At 34.8% G+C, this 23,149-nt stretch overlaps 1 protein-coding gene across 2 annotated transcripts in view; it reads right to left on the bottom strand.

The window, feature by feature from the left end:
* Enoph (enolase-phosphatase E1) overlaps positions 1-23,149 on the bottom strand; it is a 105,993-nt gene that overhangs the window by 61,736 nt on the left and 21,108 nt on the right. For both annotated transcript variants that reach the window (XM_090399316.1, XM_090399317.1), the window contains exon 2: positions 13,160-13,261. In XM_090399316.1, the coding sequence (XP_090255442.1) occupies positions 13,160-13,261 (102 nt within the window). The remainder of the gene's footprint in view (positions 1-13,159; positions 13,262-23,149) is intronic.

Here is a 23,149-nt window from a genome sequence, read left to right as displayed (position 1 = left end):
AATGTAAAATGATAAAGTAAAAAAAAATTATTTTCTTAAAGTGATACAAAATAAGAATTACTTATTTTGTATTAAAATTCAATACTCTTTACTGACTACTGACTTATATCAGTATTCAGTGGTCAATTAAGAGCATTAAGCTAAACTGGAACATATATACTTGTTGACCCACTTAGCAAAGCAGCGTTCCTAATTGTTGTGAATGCATGCATGCAAGTACTATAGCAGATCAAATAACTTGCATCCTTATCAACAATTTTCCTCCAAATTAATCTGTTATTTGTCAAAATTAAATGCTGTTTGATTTTATAAAGTAATCCCTCAATTATGTGACTACAGCAGGAAATCAATTTTCTGGTTACACAACTTGAAGGGTTGGTTAACTGAAGGTACAATTATGGGATGCTGTACCAGAATCTGTTGACACTAACTCATTCAAGGGTCCATCAAATTGAAGGCTTGGTTATTTGAAAGTTGGATAACTGAGAGATCACTATATTTCAGTCTTCTAATGCATTTTTAACTGCATCAATCCATGTATCTTGATCTTCCTAGTCTTTTCTCTACCATCAAAAACCTTTCACTAACTTTTCCCTTCTCATTTCATTTAAGTGAAAAATAACACCTGAAATCAGTTCTGCTCACACATTTCCAAAAGCTAACAATGCTACCAAGTTCCTTTCTAATATCTTCATTTTTAATGATTCTGCCAATGATCTAATCTTGCCCATACTCTTTTTCTCAGAACGCTCATATATGATGGGGTCTACATCTTTTGATCCACTATTTTACTTTTAACCCAGCTCTCACATTCATAAATTAAAATTGAACACTGTCATGTATACAGCTAATTTAGTACTATAACTAATTTCTCTCTTATTCAATATAAATTTATTCAGTTGACTCCCCACTATATAAGCTTTGCTTATTATTTCCATATTAAATCTGCCATCTTCACTAAAAAAATTTGTACCTAAATAGCCAAAATGTTTTATTTGTTATACAGATTCCCCATATAACAAGTAAGAGCTGATGTTTTCAATGTTCTTCCTACCCATTTTCAAAATCTTTGTCTTTGTTCTTTTTATTGCTGATTTTCATGCTAAATCTGCTACACCTATTCAATTTAGTTAAAGAATCCTGCAGAAAATCCAACTTTTATATCAGATTTAATATCACTTTCTTTCATAATGTGATTCATATAGATCAGGGGTGGCCAAACTTTCTTAACGTAAGAGCCACATACTATAAGCTTCAGATGTTTGAGAGCTGCAAGACATGAACAAATATTGCACAAACATTTTAAAATGGGTAGAAAGAATCTGATTCTTCCTACCCATTTTCAAAAATTTTATATAAATATAAAGTTAGTACTGAAACAGTGAGTTTTTTAGCACTATACAAGAAATTTATAATTTCTTTAGTGCTTCGACTAAACCATAGGATGTACTGAAAAAGTACACTAAAATTTCACTTAAAACTTTATCTGATACTAGATGGGAAGTGAGGATTGATGCTCTTCGTTCACTTAGATATAATATTGAAGAAGTTTTAGATTCTTGTGTGGAAATTTATGATAATATTCAAATGGACAATAATACAAAATATGAAGCAAAGACATTATCTTTGAAAATTAAAGATTATGGATGTTTGTGTTCACTTATAATCTGGTATGAAATTTTGTGCAGGATCAATGTAGTGAGTAAAATGCTTCAGAATTCAAACACAAATTTAAGTGAATCTATAAATGTGTTAAATAATGTAATCAACTTTACTAAAGAATTTAGATTGGATAAAAATTTTAATGTTATACTCGAATCTGCAAAAGAATTAGCTTTAGATTTAGAAATTTCTCCTGAGTTCAAAAGCAGTACATTATGCAGAAGTAAGAAAAGATTGTTCTGCTATGAATGTTCAGACAAAGCGCCAGTTGATCCGCAATCTAACTTTAAAGTTACATTTTTTCTTTTAATTGTGGACACTATTATTAATTCTTTGGCTGAAAGGTTTGATCTCTTGACAAGTCAATTTAACAAATTTCAGTTTTTATCTAGTTTCAAAAAAATTTCTAATATGGATGATGACACTTTAAGAAAACACTGTGATGATTTACAAGTTGTGCTGACTGATGATGAAGAAAAAGATATTTGTGCCACCAAATCATATAACGAAATACAAATTCTGAAGGGCATCATATAGGATAGTGACAGTTTAGTCCCGCTGAAAATATTGCAACATATATACTCAAATGACTTAGAAAACGTTTTTATTAGTTTGGCAATTTCTCTGAATATTTTTGACATTTCCAGTTTCATTAGCAAGTGGCAAACGATCATTTTTAAGACAAAAATTAATTAAAACATATCTAAGATCTAGTATTTCATAGGGAAGGCTGGTTGGACTGTCAATGATCGCAATAGAAGGTGATATTTGTGAGAAACTAGAAACAAGTGAAATTTTGGATGAATTTGCTTCTATAAAATCATGAAAAGTAAATTTTTAAATCATTTAATTTTTCATACATTTCTTTTTCCATTAAAAATTAAACGATAGCCAGTATTCGGCAACTTATGTATCTGTAATTCTGGTCTATGTGCATTTTTGTATGTTTTACGATTTTTGATGTGTTATAATAAATTTAGTTTAATCCCTTATCCAAGTGTAGGCTGTTAAATAAACAGTCGATCCTATAATGACAACAGATTCTTCTTCTTTGCAATGAAATTATTTAATGGTAGTATTAAATTTATCGTCTTTCATTCTTCAAATCAGTACAATAGAACAAAAAATTTATCTTCATTCATGTACTGTAGATATTATTGCAGAATTTTCAAATGCTTGTTTTGAAAATCATTATGTTAAAGAATTGTAATTTTTAAAAGTTACATCTATTAAAATAAATATAAGCTTTTGTTTTCTTTCCTTGGAAAATACCATTATATAGAACGTCACGCTTCAGTTTTAGAAATGAGTGTTTCTACTTTTATGAACAACAAATAATGTTACAATTGTGTGGTCTTGATTGTGCAGTGATAATTCAGCAAGAACTTATTTGTCTTCTTGAAATTGCAATAGATGATTTTTATTTACTTTTTTGTATGATGCATATATTGCTTAATCTCTGTAGATATGGAGAAAATATATGAAAGATATTCTGCACAGACTGATTCAAAATTTATGCTAATTTCCAATTACACCCTCCCCTCCTGGAACTGAATTATAAATAACTACTCTTTCTGGAAGTTACGAAAGGAGGTTGTACGCAAGAGCGTGGTTGAACCTTGAAATACATTGCCAGGAATGGTCAATGGGTTCAAGGAGTGTTTCCTAAAAATGACCTCCCACGATGAATCTTTTGACTCCATGGAAGCTTAGATAATAATAATAATAATAATCTAATTTTCTACTGAAAGTTTTCACAGACAGTATTCAGTATCTATTATTTCATTTTACTGTTTAATAAAAGAAGTAAGCCAATAATATTATTGTATTCGCTGAATTCCGGACTATTTCTTTGCAATCTACAATCATTTGTTCAGCTGTGTGTTGACATTAATCTGTTTTAGAATTTTTTTTTTCTATATTTGCACCATATAAAAACTGTTCACATGTATGCAACAAAAAAGAAGTTCAGTAGTGTTAGTTTTTTTTCTTAAAAAAATTCCAAATTTTACTGTGGCTGGAAATAACTTTTGTCGTAGAAATACTAGACAATAAATTACTAAATATAAAGAGCCAAGGACTTCAATTCGGCGACATAAAATTATTTAAATTAAGGGGATATTATTATTATTACCCCAAGACCTCATGTAGTCAAAGATTCATCTGGGACTACATCCCACATTGTTCCAGAGCCAAATACGGAACTCAAAGATAGAAATCTAAGAGTTTCATTAAACTGTTCAAATTAAACATATTTGGTCATTTGAAAGTTAAGCATGGAAATGGGGATGTGAATTCAATGTTGCAGAATGTAAGGTTTTAAAATTTGGAAAACAAAGATGGGATGCAGAATTTATGCTTGGTGAGAATATACTGTTGGAGGTAGAGGAAATAAGAGATCTAGGGGTGATAGGGGATAAGGATCTCAAATTTAGAGGACACATCGCCAAAATTGTGAAGACAACACAAAGACTTCTGGAAATGATGCAGAGGACACTGACATGTAGAAGTAGGGAGATTTTTGTTCCGTTGTATAAGGCTTTGATTAGGCCACACATGGACTATTGTGTCCAGATTTGGTCACCAGGTTTTCAGAAGGATGAAGAGATGTTGGAAAGGGTCCAAAGGCGACTGACTAAGGTAGTTTCTGACCTCTGGAATGTCGAGTATGATGAAAGATTGAGAAGATGTAATTTGCAGAGTCTGGTGAACAGGATGAAGAGGAGAGATATGATAGAAACCTACAAATTGGTAAGGGGTTGTTACAGGATCCATGGTAATAATTAAAAGAAACACACGTATTAACCACAGTGAAAATTATTTAATTGTAAATATTTTATCCTAAGTATCTTAGGACATCATCAGTACAGTAGTATAAAACAATAATATTATTGTTTTAAGGATGAAATATTTACAATTAAATAATTTTCACTGTGGTTAATACGTGTGTTTCTTTTAATTACAATCGCACCACAGGTTTCGTTATTTAAAAAAGGATCAATGGTGGAGAAGTTCTACAGAGAATAGTGGGAGATCAGGGGAGAACCAGAGGTCATCCCTGGAAACTGTATAAAGAGGGTGTGAGAGGTAGGTTTTTTCGTGCAGAGTTGTGAATGATTGGAATGCCTTACCTGAGAGTGTGGTGTCTGCAAGGAGTTTGAATGTGTTTAAGACATGGTATGATGAGATGTGTGTGTGATAAAAGGACCTCCCAGATGAGTCTTTGACTCCATGAGGTCTTGGGGTAATAATAATAATAACTAAGTGAAAAATTACTTCTACAATATGTCTACTACTCACACTCTGAAATATTTGCTGCAGAGTATCAGTTGTGTATCCTCAATATCAAAAAGAAAGCAGTTAGTTCAAAGCATTCGTGTTTAGATTTTAGCCCAAAAAAATAAAATCTGTGCCCTGTTATTATTATTATTATTATTATTCAGGCCTCCATGGAATCAAAAGATACATCCAGTATATTCACAAAACTGGGGACCCTGTGCAACATTTTTTTTTGGTTCTCAAAACTTGAGTCACCACTGAAAGTCTTCTATTTTGATGACACTGGCACTCTTTCAAAGAATCATCAAAAATCTTTCAAAAACATACCAAAACAGCTTTCCCCAAGTCAATCTATTTAATTAATGAATTTTTTTTTTGGCGTTTAAACTCTGGAGCTACTTTAAATGAAGCTTAATCAATTAAAAATACATGTCATCATTTATTTTTTATTGTACCAGTCTTGTTTTCCCCATTGCTGTCCCACTTCAACAATTGAGTACTTTTTTCCTTTAAAAAACACACCTGTTTAATATATAGCATTTCATCATCATTTAAAAAAAAAAGATTCTAATTTTTCTTTTCTGCTGCACTGGAGTTATTTCACATTCATTTCTGCTGAAAATTAAAGTTATAATGCAAAATATTATTTTACTGTAAATTTCTTGTTAATAAATATTAGCAAGTCAAAATGACTATTGCATTTTCACATTTCGAGGAGGGCCTGGATGGCTGAAATGACAGCAACATCACGGCACTCTAACTAAAAATTTGCAAGCTTGCAAATTTGGATGCTTGAGAAAGTCTTTAAGTGGTGGATGATTTTCAGTACATAATGTAAGATCACCAACCCACTTATTGGAGGCCTAGAGGAGATTTTGAAAAAAAACACCATGCTTGGTCTCTAGAACAGGCTTCTTAGTTATCTAATCCACAGATTACACATAGTACTAAATAAGCCATTGATTGCCAACCTATTGTAGGTTGGAAAATAAACAAAAATAATCAGAATATTTGGAGGACTAATTTTAAATCTAAAAAGTAAAATATTTTAATATGGTGTTGTTGCCTACAAAAAATTTTGAATTTAGCTGACTTTCTGTGAATTAATAATGCAGTAAACTTCAACATTTATTGTAGAGGTTAATAATTTTGTTAATACAACAAAAATCTGCTGTTCTTCCAATAGCTGCAGTAGCACAATTGGAAGAACATGCAGAACATTGTGCCCTTCGAATGGAAAAGACCTGGGTTCATTTCTCATCGTGACAAGAGGAATCCTTATATGGGCTTTTTTCAGTTGAAGGTGAGTTAGCCGATCTCATACAGTGTTAGCAGGGGTTTTTTCTCCCAGAAACTTGGGTTTTTCATCCAGAGTACAGGCAAATCGACCTTCAGAACACATGCAATTTACAGATAAAAAATACTATTGCTGGTGATGATGATGGGCGATAGATGGCATTGATGGTAGTAGTGTCGTAACTGGAGAATTAAGTAGTAGTAGAGAGGATGAGATGTATTTAGCGAAGTAGAGTAGTGTGCCCTCCCACGATGAGTCCTTGGACTCCACAGAGGTGTCATGTAATAATAATAATAATATCACCAGACATCACTCAACACAAACATCAGAAAACACTCAACATCACCAGAGTTCAAAATCGGTATTATCAACATAAGAAGCCTGAATGGCAAAGAAATGGAGCTGGTTGAGGAACTAGATAAGTACCAGATCGACATAATAGGAGTAACTTAAACAAAAAAGATAAGAAGTGTTGAGATCTTTCTGAGCAACGAATACAAAATATTATATTCAGGCAATGACAATCAAGGGAAAAGAAGGAGTAGCCATAGTATTCAACACAAAATACTAGGCTAATCTTCTTGAATGGCAGGCAGTCTCATGTAGAGTTGTTGGATACTTCTTCTTAATCTATGCTTTGGATCCGACATGATCACTATTACGATGTTCTTAACAAAATAGAAGGTTGCTAGTTGATTTCTAATACAAATATAGAGAAAATTTATATTTATAGACTGCGCCACTCTATATCTGAATTAGTCAAGAATTGAAGAAAAATCAACCTTCAACTATCTCTCCTTAAAATATATACTGGCCGAGTATATTTAACTTACTTAATTTACCCGCATTGGTTCGAATATTTTATGAATGGTGCAGTAAAAGAGATTCAGGCAAAATACAACTTTAGATAAGCAAAAACAAACATTTAATTTTAAAGTCACAAATTATACACTTAAGATCAATATACTAAGTAAGTTATTATAAACACTTCAGCCTTTCTGATAATAAAGTCATGCAAACTCAGACAATGGTAATTCTGTTATCTGTAATACAGTCTTCTCACAGTTCTTTAAGTTCTAAATAAAATAAAATCGCAGTAACACCACTTTACAAGCAAACACCTTTACATTTACACTTCAGCTAATTTCCGAAATAATTACTGTTAGTATAGGGAAATTCTAGGATGAAACTCGCACACGTCTCTATATAGGAATGTTAATCCATGAGTATTAATGGTTGGAATAATCTTACCGATAATCTTCTATCTTCATCTACTTATACATTTACACCTTTTACAACTGTAAACACTTTAAACAGTAAATGGCACTCATTAAATAAATTCTTCTAAGCAATAACTGAATTAATCATCTGTCACAATACACATAAACAAACGTTGTTGCATAAAGTACTACTGATCACTCATGAAATAAGGCAATACACAATAATTCCTTAAATTTAGGTTTTATATGCACAGTTGTTCATTCCTCCGGCATTCGATTAATTCCTTAGGCACTATAATTCTAAGCACAGCTAACGGTAAACTTCAATTTTTACAGCCTCTACTATTCTACTAACTCCGAGCTTTATTTCAAGATTCTGTGTGTCCTTGACAGGTCGGCCCTGAAATTAAATCTCAACTCAAGTAATCGCTAGTCTATCCGTAATCACTTGGCTATCTTCCGTAGCTTTATTTGTTATTCCGAAACTTATAAGCTACCGCTTCTCGACTAGTAGACTTTATTTAGCTGCTTGAGTGACTTGCCGACTCGCTATTATCGCACTGTGATTTTCGAATGCCGAATGCTCCGATTCCAACCTAATGCCAATCCCTCTCTAATAAATCTCTAATGCTCTCTCTTTTCCAGCATTCCTCACTTTTTATATCAGTTTTTCCTGCCTAAATTCTTCTCGTGATCTCTTTAACTAATTCCTTTTTAGTAAACTTTCAGCTTTCTCCCCACGTTCTGTTCCAAAAACGTGCTCGTTCACTTACGTTTCCATGACAACCAAACAAAATATAATAAAATTGAGGTATTATATAACGCTAAAATTCTACAAATAGGAATAAATAAGGAATATTTACATTTCAATTAATGAGCAGTTAAATTATCAAATACAAACTCTTATAATATTAACATAGTAATAAATAAAATAGCTTAATAATATTTAATACAGTTTTTCCATTATTAATACATATATCTTTGATTAATTAATTAAATATTAGACAAAATTAAGGAGTTATATGAATATTAGTTTGTAAAATAAGTTGTTTACATTAAATAATATTTACAATTGTAGCCTTTGTGATGGAAGATCATGTTGGATTCTGAAGCAAATAATAATTACTTTAATCTCTATATAATCAGAATCCAACAAAGTGATGTGGGCAAATATCAGAGTGGGGAATTGGACAATGAGACTTATTTGTGCCTATGGTCCCACAGAAGGTTCTACTAAGGTAGAAGTGGAGGAATTTTTTGATGCTTTAGAGAAAGCATCTGACACAATGAAAGAGGAAAACTTGGTCCTTGTTGGGGATATAAATAGCAGAGTAGGAAATGATTGTCAGACATACAAAAATATTTTGGGTGGTCACTGCCAATTTCAAATACCTGTTGAATTTCTGCTCAGGACATGGACTGGTTATTACTAACACCATGTTCCAACAAAATTCACATGGAGAGAAGAGGCAAGGAATAAGAAAAGTCTCATTGACTATGTTATTGTTGATAGTGATGTTTTCTCCCTGGTGCAGGACACCAGAATGTACAGAGGATTTGAAATTGGAAGTGATTACCATTTAGTCTTGAGCAGGATAAAATTGAATTTCATACTGAAAAGAAAAACATGTAAGAAAGTTTTAAAGCGAATAAAAGTTGGGCAGCTCTCAGATGTGAACTATAGACTAAAATACACAAAGATTATTGAAGAAAAAATGAAAGAGTTTGAGAACAGGAACAAAACTTTGGAGATTCAGTGGCAAGCCTTGAAGAAAACATTGATTGCTTCAGCCAGAGAGGCAAGTGGTGAGGTTGTCTGTAAAGATAGAGAAATCAGGACTCCATTGGACACAAGAAGTTAAAGAGGCAGTGAAAGAAAAGAAGAAAGCATATCAAAAATTCCTGGCAAATAAGTCAGATTGTGCTCTTAGAGAATACAGAGACAAATGTAAGAAAGCTAAACACTGTGTAAAACTAGCTAAACAAAAGTCTTGGGAGGACTTTGGCAAGAACATAGAAAATAAATATCAAGAAGGTGGTAAGATATTCTGGAGGTTGTTGAAGAAGCTTAGAAATGGAGGAAAGAGTGCTGTAAAAGGAATTAGAGATGATAAAGGTGACATGAAAACTGCAGAAAAAGATATCCTTGAAGTATGGAGTAATTACTTCAAAAAATTGCTAAATGAAACAAGCAGTGATGAGAGCACAATGGTAAAAACACTCAACAGGCATGCAGTCAGGAATACATATCCATACTTAAAGTAGAAAAAGCCATCAAAAGACTGAAATGTAGAAAGGCAGCAGCAGGAGTAGATGATATCTGACCAGAAATGCTCAAGTATGGAGGTATAAAAGTCTTACAGTGGCTGCACTGCATAGTTCTGAATGCCTGGACAGAGGGATGAATTCCAGATGATTAGAGTAGAGCTCTCATAGCGCCAATGTATAAATAGGGAAATAAAACTGAATGTGAATATTACAGAGGTATTTCCCTACTGAGTGTTCGTGGTAAGATTTATGCAAGTATACTTGAGAAACGGTTGAGAAGAATTGTGGAAGAAAAGCTTGGTGAAGAACAAGCTGGATCAGGCCAAATAGAGGCTGTCAGGATCAGATCTTCACTTTACCACAAATAGCTGAGAAATCATGGGAATATAACAAAGGTCTGTATTTAAGTTTTGTAGATCTGGAAAAAGCATATGACAAGGTACCAAGAGAGAAGCTATTCAAAATGCTACAGTTATATGGTGTCAATGGGGCATTATATCAAGCAATACTTAGTCTTTATTTGAGGTGTAAGTCAGCAGTTAGAATGAAGGAAGATGGTTTAATGTTAAATCAGACAAGGCTGTACATTGTCCCCTCTGTTATTCATTATCTATATGGATCACATTATGAAGGAAAGTGGTATTAAACCTGATATCAAAATTGGAGATGTTAATCTCAGCTGTCTGTTTTTTGCAGATGATGTTATTATTATTATTAGACACCTCCAGGGAGTCCAAAGACTCATTGAGGGAGGGCACCTGCTGTACAACTCTGTCTTCACCAATCAATCCACTAACTATGCCAACAGCATCTACTGCCGACCACCACCACTAGTATTTCCACAGACAATCACAGACATCAATGCCCATGGCAGGATTAATCCGCAGCCTTTTGGCTGGAGAGCGGATATGTTAACCACTCGGTCAAGTTATATTTCTAAATAAATCCGCTGCACGTCTCCAAGATTCCCTGACTAAATTGAATAACTGTTGTAATAGATATGGTATGAAGGTCAGCAATAACAAGACAAAGACAATGAAAATAGGCAGAAGCATTGAAACTGCATTATTAATGGAGAACCTATAGAATAAGTAAAACATTTCAGCTACTTAGGCTCGATTTTTAGTGAAGATGGTAAATTAAATATGGAAATAGACAACAGAATCAACAAAGCTAGTACGGTAGGAAGTCAAATGAATAAATTTATATGGAATATGAGAGAAATCAGTCAAAATACTAAATTAGCTGTATACAATATAGTGTTCAAACCTATGGATCTGAGAGCTGGGTAAGAAGTAAAACACTTGACCAAAGACTAGAGACAGCAGATATGAGAGTCCTCAGAAAGATTAGGGGCATGAACAAATGGCATCAATGGCAATATCATATTAAAAACGAGGATATTAGGAAAGAACTTGACATTGTCAGCATCCAGGAATGTGTTAGCAGAGCTAATCTCAGGTGGTATGGTCACTTAAACAAAATGGGAGAGAAAAGATTAGCAAAACAAGTTCTCTGTCCAGTTGGCAGGAAAAAGACCCAGAGGAAGACCAAGATATAGGTGGATTGATACAGTAGAAAGTGCCTTAGAAGATAGATATAGAAGATCTGATAATATTGGAGTCTTGACAGGTAACAGAATGATTTGGAGGAAAATCGTAGACAGGAAGTTAGTAATGATGTAAATTTTTCATGTAGTACTATCATATCCTGTACACCCCCCCCTTGAGGGCATATGTCAGAATTTGATGATGATGATGATGATAATAATAAAAATTATATGCAGACCGGTCCAGTCCAGTCTAGCATTATGAAACAAGAAACACTGTCATGAGACTAAACAGGGACCACCTATTTGTTAAGCACTATTATTCTAAAATAGATTTCATTTAATACAGATTTGAAAATGCACATTATATTTTCAGAGAAATCAGACAAGTCAGGAAATTATCATGATATGGTGCATTTTGTAATCACATTCTTGCATGTCACTATCAAATACATGCATTATCAAATAACTATACTGCAGATATAATTTGATGTGCCTAATTTTGAATCCTAAACTGAAATGCCTTGAAAATTTAAACAGAAATTCTAAAGGTCATCCAGAAATGATTTATTGTGTTGAAAGATTTTGAGGGGGGGAAAAAAAGTCAAATTATAGCAGAAAATATTGACCACAAAATAAAGAAAAATATATATATGTTCAATAAGGAGAACTCAAAGATTGGAAATCAGTGTATTGAAACATACACATATGATAAAATATACATCATGCCAGCTTGCTCTTGGAATTGATCACTTAATATAGTTTAATACTGTTTAGAGCTAAATTTTTCAAAGCCACTATTTCAAAATCTGTTTCCAGCTTATGTAATGCATTGCAATTTTATTTTGTCTAAACCACAGTATCAGCATGTTATAGGTTGACCAACCTATTGTAGATGGGTTCTTCGTTAAAAAAAAAAAATCACTTGAATATTATCAAAAATTCCTTAAACACCAAATGTCATTAAATCCCATCTAATATGGAATTCTTATAATACTTTCAAATCAGTCTGGTAATAAAAAAATGTCCACTTATAGCAAAGGGGTAGAGAGAAAATTCATTAGCAACATTCTTGAGCGTAAAAACTGCAGCAATACCATTGTCCGATGAATAAATAACTATCATCAGCAAAATCTCATAAGATAAGTATTTACAAAGAATAGCGTTGGATAACATTCATAACTGAATTTTCCATTGTTGATATTTTTTTTTTCAGACAATGTGCATAACAAATTTATAATACTCAAAGAGAACTATCAAATGATGATACTTCATGAAAAACCAATGGATGTCAAAGGTTGGTGTGGTTTATGAAAGTGTAATCCACATTCAATCTCCAACCAACAGGCTCTGGGTTCAAATCCCACTGATGTCCAGTCTGCAAATATCTTAAATGGCAGGCATATTTTGTTGCTTGGCTTGCTGAGACTACCACCATTCTATTAGCAGAAATTAGAATTAGCTTGAAAAAGTTCTGCCAATAAAAATTATTAGATTTTTATTAGCAAACATTTTATTAAATTCCACCTAGTAAGAGTTGGCTTACTGTAATATATAATTTTAACATTTTTATCCTTTTGTGCCACTGTAAAAAAATGTTCCAACTGAGATGGCTCAGGGAAATTTTAGTAAGAATACCAAAAAAAAAATCCATTAAGGCATACTCCCAGAAAAAAACTTCTACATGAATGCTCAAATCTAATAGACACAATTTGTGAACCATACCTAAATATAAGCAATATTACAATTAAATAAAAAAAAAGTAGGAGAATGCTTTCAGTTTTGCATTCTTTCTATCATTATAAGCCATTTATTGGAAAATAAGAAGAATAAATTCTTTTAATATCATTAAAAGCTTTCTGAAGTAGCCTTTAGTTACTGTACCTGTTTTCTGAGCGCCTTGATATCCTCTGATAATTGCAAATCATTCCAATGATGTTTAATATATGCTTCGATGTTTTGTCGAACATAAGGAAAAAGTGTATGCTTAGAGGGGGAAAATTATAATTATTAAATATCAGTATTTCTAATGGATATCATTTGTTATATATTATTAAATCAAATGTTATACACTTATTAACCACACAAACATGCATATGGATCACATATATTAATGAATTTATGCTTCATATTCAAGTTATTTTAATAGTACCCAAATGTTATTTCAGTTTAAATGGGCACTTTGCATCCATTCAATAGGCAATGAAAATTTCCACCATGGGCATGAATTAGCATTCATGCCCATGGTGGGAACTGAACCCGCAGCCTGTTGGTTGGAGAGTGGGTATGCTAACCACTCAGCCAACCAGGACAGCTATGGATGGGTGGTTCATCAATGATAATTTATGATACCTGTAGAAAGTTTTTCTGCTTGGTCACAATGTAAATTATACTTGACTAGAAATTGCATTCTTTGTTTACCCAAGTGTAATGTAGCCTAATTGTGAAGATACTTGACACATGAACTTTGCTTATAATTGACTACAAAGTTAAACAAGAATATAATTTCTTGGCTAGTATAATTTGCTTTGTAACAAACAGAAAAACTTTCTTCTTTTTCTTCTTCTTTCCTCCATATCATCCTTCTTCTAGCTCTCACTGATGAGATCTCAATAAAGTCTCAAAGAAGGAAATGATACCTAAACACACACACACACACACACGCACGCACACAGTGTTGAAAGTTTATTTTTCACTTGGTCAGACTATAATAAATTTAGTTTAATCCTTTATCCAAGTGTGTGCAAACAAAGCTTCTGCCTGAAAGTATCTTTAGGACTGGGGTAAAGTGGTACAACACTGGGTAACTCCTTTCGAAGGAGTTGCCCGGTCTTTTCCCAGTCTTGATCGGGTCTCTTCAGTGGGAGCCAGGCCCAAGTCTACTTGGGCCTGGCTCCCACAGAAGACACCTCAATAAAGGTCGAAACTAATCTGGGTAGTGGCCCTTCTCTTAATGCACATAACATTATACATATCCACAAGGAGATGTGTTTTGCATTATGGGAGATACCGAGATAGGAGTATTGGTATCTTGCTCCACCTTTGCAAGGAGTTGCACCACTTTACCCCAGTCCTGAAGATACTTTCAGGTGAAAACTTTGTTTGCACACACTTGGATAAAGGATTAAACTAAATTTATTACACACACAGTGTGTGTGTGTGTGTGAAGCTCCAGACTTTTATTTTGTTTCTATGTGATCTACACTCTCTAGTTAATATGAAGAGCATCCAATGGCAATACTCTCTGAGAATGCAAAGAATCTTTATCAGAACTTTTCAACTAAAAGTAGTCTCATACAAAGTAGCTGGTCTCATACAGAGGTGGCATTGTTTATCCTCCCAGAAAGTCAAGTTTTTCATTCCATAAAACAGACAAACCATCCCAATACAACATATGCAAACCCACAAAACAGGCACATCAACCATTACATACAACTAACAGACAATACCTAGTCTAGCCATAATGCTGTTATTGTTTATGTTTATGTGCTGTTACAACTTGAACAGCACATAAACCTTTAATCTATCAGTAAATCATTTACAGCTTTCAGCACATAAACCACATGTATAATGTACATATAGCAAAACTCAATGTTCAAAATGTCCCCCTTTTGCCCTCATGCATACCTGAAGTCTGTGAGGCCACATATCGATGAATAACATCCAATAGAAACACTGTCACTGCTCATTCCAAATCCACATTCAGGCTGGAAATGCAGGAGTGTCATTTCTTGCAGGCCTCTCTCTCTCTCTCAAGCTCTGACCACAATATGAAGTCCAAGATTCAGATCGGGACTTCCAGATGGCCAGTCAGATGGCGATAAGTGGTTGGGCGCATTTGCCTCCAACCACTGTTTTGTGGTCCTCGCCTTGTGTTCAGGGGCTGAGTCCTGTTAGAGGGTCTACTAACTACAGTGAAACAAGGTGTTGTTCAGGGGTTGTACCACAGTGTCTTGTTACACTATGGTGGAGACCTCTCTGAATCCAGGGTGCTATGGCACATACCCAATCGTTTTGGTGATTAAATGACTCTTCAATGGTGAAAATCTTCTCATCTGTCATCTGGTTTGCATACCATTGGAGAAGTGCCTTTGATTTTATCACCCTCTGCTGAATACGTTGTGGTGTTAGGAAGTGTCCAGTAGAATTGATGATAGGCTCTCACCTCCAGGTCATCAGTTAGTACATGTGACACTGTTCTCTGTGAAACATTCAGGTGGCACACCAATTGGCAACTCCTATAGGTCGAGATGACCTTGCTAATGCTTCTGACTGGTATCTCCACTTGGGCCAGGCTCCCACTGAAGAGACCTCAATAAAGGTCGAAACTAGTCTGGGTAGTGGCCCTTCCCTTAATGCACAACATTAGACATATCCGCAAGGAGATGTGTTTTGCATTATGGGAGATACTGAGATAGGAGTGTTGGTAGCTTGCTCCACCTTTGCAAGGAGTTGTCCTAGTGTTATACCACCTTACCCCAGTCCTGAAGATACTTTCAGGCGCAAACTTTGTTTGCCCACACTTGGATAAAGGATTAAACTAAATTTATTATGTACCTTTACAGTCCTCACAAGCTGTTGCATCCTAATGCAGTATAGTTTACCTGTTCTTTGGCAGTCAGATACATCTTCTGTATCATTATAATGATTAATAGTCATATACACAAACACCCTACTGATCACAAGTTGCAAGATGAAAATAAAAGGTGGCTGCATTCCAATCTTGTAAAGTGCTATTACAGCTACACGGTTCTCATAATCTCCCCGCTGCATGTTAACCTGCTCTCTCTCTCTCTATACTGATAAACACGCAAATGTTGGCTGTGCACAACGTCACTAACAGAACTGAGCTCGTAGAATTCTTTGGTAAGCGCGAGGGTGTGTGGAAATTGTAACAGTATTTATGGCAAGACTGTATTGTGTACACTGGCCTCACAGCCTTAGTTACTTCAGTTGTAAATTGAAAATAAAAAATAACTTTAAGTGAATATTACTTCAAGCATTTTACAATGTCTAGCATCTCTTTCTATTCCACATCCTCCATAACACAATGGGTCGGTTGGGCAAAAGGCTGCTATCCTCATTAAAGGAGCCTATGCTAATCAGCTGCCCTAATGATGTCTACTCACCTTGTAGTTCCACCAAGTATACCCACCTCCTAGTCATTGGATTCCTAGTAGACCCAACACAAAGTTGACTCCTCTTAGAGTTAAATCAATGCAGAAGTAAAATATTTTTTATATGCAATAATAATATGGTATATCACTATATTATTAAAATACTCTGGATCAAAGTAGTTGTAGAAAGTTTTTTCCAGCTTGGTTAAAAAGTAAATTATAGTAGACAAGAAATTATGTTCTTGTCTTAATTCTTTACCTTAGCATAACAAGCAAAGTTTGCAAGTGAAGTATCAATACAGTGGCAATATGCACATCCAAAAGAAAGTGCTTTGCATTATTATTTCACTAACCTCCAACAGACTCCATGGAGGTTACTGAATTGGAGGTCCACTCAATCAGCAGCACATCTATCATAATGAACTTGAAGCTATTTATACTCCCTGCATTCACAATGCACTCCAGCAATGGATTCCACTCACCAACATCCACGTAAAAAATCTATACCTCGCACCCTTCTTCACCACATCTTTATACAACTTTCAGGGATGGCCTCTCATTCTTCCCATCTTAACGTGCACTCATTTTATAATTCTTTCTGTATTCATCTGGTAAAATCCCTTAACTAACTTGAAGGTCTCTATCATATTATTATTATTATTATTAGACACATCCAGGGAGTCCAAAGACTCATCGAGGGAGAGTATGCCAACAGCATCGAACGACTGTCCCCTTCCAGCTCTACCAATCGACCAACCTTTGCCGGCTCTTCTCTTTTCCTCCTATAAATCAAAATCTATAATCCACATTCCATCAACTGCTCTGCATAACCAATACTACAGAGTCTTGATATCACTTTGGTCATTTGTCTTTGAACCCTCTCTAGTGTTTCCACATCACAATGAAAACTAGGCAACCATATTTGAGCTGTGGATTTCAGTATGATATACACTGAGCAGCCAGCTTACGTTGAAATGATTGAATACACCGGTTCTCGTCTGATCGCCGAAATTAATCATCGTTGAGCCCGGTCAGTACTTGGGAGGGTACCACCTGGAAACACCAGGTGCTGCTGGCTTTTTGGGTCCCACAGAGCTCAGTACTGAGACCTACATTGTTTAACCTTTATATCAATGACATTGTCAGTGAATTGCAGGGGGGGGGATATTCAGTTGTTTGCAGATTATGCAAAGCTGTGGAGAGTTATTAGTAATAGTGCAGATGTGGTAGCCCTGCAAGAGGATTTGAATAAGCTAGATGGATGGGCAAATAAATGGGGCTGTCAGTTTAACACAGCAAAATGTAAGGTCTTGAGGTTTGGGACACATCGATGGGATGCTGCATACTCTATGGGAAGAGCTATACTGGAGGAAGTAGGGGAGACAAGAGATCTGGGATTGATGATTGATAGAAACCTGAAATTTAGAGAACATATTGCAAAGGTGGTGAAGGTAACACAGAGGATTGATGCAATAATGAGAAGAACACTGACCTGCAGAATAAAAGAGTTATCATTCCGTTGTATAAGACTCTGATCAGACTACACTTAGACTATTGTTCTCAAATTTGGTCCCCAGGATTTGAAGGGGATAAATTAACTGTGGAAAGGGTACAAAGGCAGATAACAAAGATGGTGTTGGGACTGTACAATGTTAGTTATGAGGATCAGCTGAGGGAGTGTGGACTACAGAGTTTGGTGGATTGAAGAAGGAGAAGTGATATGATTGAGACTTTTAAACTGTTGAGAGGTGGTTACAGGGTTGACACCGAGGAGTTCTTCCGCTTGGTTGAACAGCAGGAAGGAGTGATGACAAGGGGCAATCCCTGAAAGTTACAAAAGGAAACTGTGAGCAAGAGGGTGAGGAGTGGTTTCTTTGCATGGAGGGTGGCTGAACCATAGAATGCATTGCCTGATAGAGTGGTGAGAGCGAGAACAGTCAATGAGTTTAAGGAGTGGTATAATAGACTTTGTGTCTCCTAGGAGGGACCTCCCACGATGAGTCTTGATAGATTTTGTGTTTCTTAGGAAGGACCTCCTGCAAGGAGTCTTTTGACTCCATGGAGGCCTGAATAATAATAATAATAATAATTCCATTATATTTGCTATGGTTACTCTGCTACCATAACTATCCACCAGTGTCAACCTGTCATAATTATTTTTTCCTCTTACTTGCCACATAGCAGAAAAATTCCCTTTGATTAGCTTTGACCTAACTGACTTATCTTCTCTCATATTCTACTTTTTCTTTTTTAAGCATGCTTGTCACCTTTTCTGGTCTGCAGTTTATATTCTTCATGCATCTGTTCACTACAAACTCTCTTGTATCTCCTCCATAACATTTTCTTTTGTTTTCCAACACAGTGTGCTTGCTTGATTTCACTGTTTATCCATCTCACTCCTACTCTATTTATTCACTTAACTCTTGGTATGCAGTTATGCATTGTTTGTGTCAGATACTGGCTTATCATTTCCCATGCACTGTCATCATCTTTTCTACACAACTCATCAACCCAACGTATTGATGCTAGTTGACTATGGAGCTTCACATAATCACCTACCTTATAGTTCTAGATATATAACTTCTTGATAACAACCTTTTCCTGTTTGACTGCCTTTAAAACTTGGAATATCTCATGATCACTCTCACCAACAGGTGGCAATGTTACTTCTATCACATATTGCTTAAGACAGTTAATCCACAGAAACTCAACAAATTCACTCTCCTTGTTACCATACCATACCATAACATACCAAATGTTACCATTTGAACATACACTATCTTCTCTTTCCAATCCACATTCCAATAATTAAAATTTCACATTGAAATCATATCCCTTTTACTTGCCCAACTAATTTGTCTAAAACAATTCACAATCAGTACTCTCTAAATTCTCTGGCATATAACATCCCATTAGATATACTATTCTAATGATTTCAACTTCACACCAAATAGCTTCGAAATCTTCACACGTACTACTCTTTTCTGCTTCCACTCTTGAAGGACACAATTCCTCTGCAATCATTAACAGCACGCAACCCTCTTAACCTTCCTATCCTTTTGGAAAATTCTGTGTCCTACCATTTCTAGTCCTGACAGTATATCATCCTAAGTCAAAGTTTCACTTATACCAATTATCTTTGGGCATATTGACTTGATCAATGCTACAAAGCAGCCCATTTTCTCTGATACACCTTACATTAGTATACAAACATAACAATTCCCCACTCTTTAAAGCCATCCTGCCAACACCATCGCTCTGTACCATCTTATGCTATAGTATACCTCCCTTTGATCTAACCATCCCAGTTTCCATGATCCTGACTTCAATTTTCAACCATATCCTTATCATACCCACATTTTGGAATGCATCACTTTGGCTTGCAATAATCACTTCCTCACATTTGTATCCATCTTCTTCCTGTTCCCACAACTTGCTTCTCAACCTCTCTCTCTCTCTGATTCTTGGTGATACTAATTTCATATGAACCCTGCATACTGTTAGTAGCAAACAATTGCTACTAACAGTTCAACACTAAACCCATTCAAATGCATTCCATAAGCTTTGAACCATTCTAACTTCCTTTCAAATTCACTCCATATATTCACAACTGAAAACTCTTTGCCTGACAAAATTCAGCCATCTTGTCATTCAGTATCATTGCTCTCCTTCTCAATTCACTATCATATCTGGACAACAAACTATCCGCTTTCCCAATGACACTATTATCTTCTACCTCCTGCAACAACTTCTTCAAATCCCTTTCCACATTCTTTGTGTCACTATCCAAGTTCTTTGTGCCCACCATTACCACTAATTCTGGCAGTTGTTCCTTCTATACAAAGCATCTGATATTCATTTCATTGTACCACCTGCAAAACATGTATTATTTACCTCATTATTTACCACAATGATTGCATCACCATATAAAGCCACCCTATCATCTTTAGATACTTGCTTCTTCCCATTAACCTCTTTCTTATTTATATCAGTTAATCTCTTCTTTAAATGTTCAATTTCCTCCTCCATAAGTTTAAAATGACTCTTGATTTTCATTAACTCTTGCCTAAGCTTTTCCATGTCACTTCTACAATAGAAGCGCTTACCATAATAATAATTATTATCGTAAGCACTTCCATCCATTTATTTGATTATTCCTGGTAATACTTTTTCATTTTTGGAACTTCCTAACCTTTCACTATACCTCTCATACATTATAGTACGTTCCTTCTTCTCATCTTCTTATTTAAGCTAACACACCATAAATCTTTAACATTTTGGGTGGATACATGTAATAACTGTCACAGCATATCCACTGCAAAAAGTCAATCTCCAAAGAAAAACTCTATCTCCAAGTTGAAACTTTCCACATTGCAGGAATACACTTCTTTACTGATTCCATTTTTGTAACATTAACTAGCACTTCCAAAATAATCAAAACAACAACCAAAAGCAAACAGTTTTACAATCACTATAAATATATATACACGTTTATGCAAGAATATTATTTAATTTGCCAAATATTTCAGTCTGAATATTACAGACCATCTTCAGTGGCTACATAGGAATAGTTTAAAAAACAAGGTGGAATACGAACAATTGATCATTCACAAAGAGAATGAGGCATGTGATGTCATATCGCTAAGTGAAGTGAACAGCCTCTCTATACAAGTAGACTACTCGTTAATATACTTCAGGAGCAAACTTCATTTGCTTATGCTTTGGGGTAAAGGATTAAAAAAACAATATAATTTCTTCATCATTATCAAATTCCTGACATGCATCCTCAAGGGGTATACAGGATATTATGATAGTACTACTTGAAGAACTTACACCATTACTAACTACCTATCAACAATTTTCCTCCAAATCAATCTGTTATCTGTCAACATTCCAACATTATCAGATCTTATATTTCTGTCTTCTAAGGCACTTTTTACTGTATCAATCCACCTATATCTTGTTCTTCCTCTGAGTCTTTTTTCCTGCCAAACTGGCAGAGAACACTTGTTTTGCTAATCTTTCCTCTCCATTCTGTTTTAGTGACCATACGACCTGAGATTAGCTCTGCTAACACATTCCTGGATGATAACAATGCCAAGTTCTTTCCTAATATCCTCATTTTTAATATGATATTGCCCTTGATGCCATCTGTTCATGCCCTTAATCTTTCTCAGGACTCTCATATATGCGGTCTCTAGTCTTTGGTCAATGTTTTATTTCTAACCCAGTTCTCAGATCCATAAATTAAAATTAATTTGAACACTGTCTTGTATACAGCTAATTTAGTGTTTTAACTAATTTCTCTTCTTATTCCATATAAATTTATTCAGTTGACTTCCTACCATACTAGCTTTGTTGATTCTGTTGTCTATTTCCATATTTAAAAAAAGTGCTGAAGTAGCTGAAATACTGTTTACTATTTATTATTGTATTGTTATTATAATAAATTTACTATTTATTATATTATTGTTTAGGTTCTCCATTCACAATGCAATTGATATTTTTAATGTTTCTGCCTATTTTCTTCATCTTTGCCTTCTTATTGCTGATTTTCATACCAAATTTATTACAACAGTTATTCAATTTAGTCAGGGAATCTTGCAGACTTGTACTAGATTTATTTAAAAGTATAACATCATCTGCATAAAGTAAAGAACTAAGATCAACATCTCCAAGTTTGATATCAGGTTTAACACTGCTTTCCTTCATGATGTGATCCATATAGATAATGAATAACAGAGGAGATAATGTACATCCATGTCTGACACCAGATTTAACATCAAACCATCTTCCTGTACTTCCTTCAATTCTAACTGCTGATTACCACAGTAAGTCAGCAGTTAGAATTACGTATTGCTTTATATAATGCCCCATTGACACCATGCAACAATAGTGTTTTGAATAGCTTTTCTCTTGGCACCTTGCCTATTCCTTTTCCAGATCTACAAAACTTAAATACAGATCTCTGATATATTTCCACGATTTTTCAACTATTTGTTGTAAAGTGAAAATCCTAACCTGACAGCCTCTATTTGGCCTGAATCCAGATTGTTGTTCACCAAGCTTCCCTTCCACAATCCTTCTCAACCGTTTCTCTCAAATATACATGCCTAAATCTTACCAGGAACACTCAGTAAGGAAATACCTCCATAATTCTCACATTCAGTTTTATTTCCCTTTTTTGTATATATAAACAATGAATTACACAATAACCACAGTAATTAACTTTAATGAAATAAAGGTACAGATATTTCATACTGAAATTAACAGTACATCATCAGTGTAGACAACAAGCAATTCCTTTGAATTGCTTGTTGTAGACAACAAGCAATTCAAAGGAATGGAATACAATGTACATAACAATAATAAGTTTAGTGTAATCCTTTATCCAAGTGTGAGCAAACAAAGTTTGTGCCTAAAAGTATCTTTAGGACTGAGCTAAGGTGGTGCAACACCAAGGCAACTCGTGGCAAAGATGGAGAAAGCTATCATCACTCCTATCCCACTGACAAGACCTCAATAAAGGTCGAAACCCACCTGGGTAGTGGCCCTTGCCTTAATGCATAGCATTACACATATCCGCAAGGAGATGTGCTTTGCATTATGGGAGATACTGAGCTAGGAGTGATGATAGCTTTCTCCACCTTTGCCACGAGTTGCCTTGATGTTGCATCACCTTAGCTCAGTCCTGAAGATACTTTCAGGGTGCAAACTTTGTTTGCTCACGCTTGGATAAAGGATTAAACTAAACTTA

Source organism: Typopeltis vanoorti, chromosome 10, assembly GCF_054136105.1.
Source record: "Typopeltis vanoorti isolate ZY-2024b chromosome 10, IOZ_Tvanoo_1.0, whole genome shotgun sequence".
Taxonomy (NCBI): domain Eukaryota; kingdom Metazoa; phylum Arthropoda; class Arachnida; order Uropygi; family Thelyphonidae; genus Typopeltis; species Typopeltis vanoorti.
Note: the sequence above shows the minus strand (reverse complement) of the source record. Positions and strands in the feature narration are given on the sequence as shown.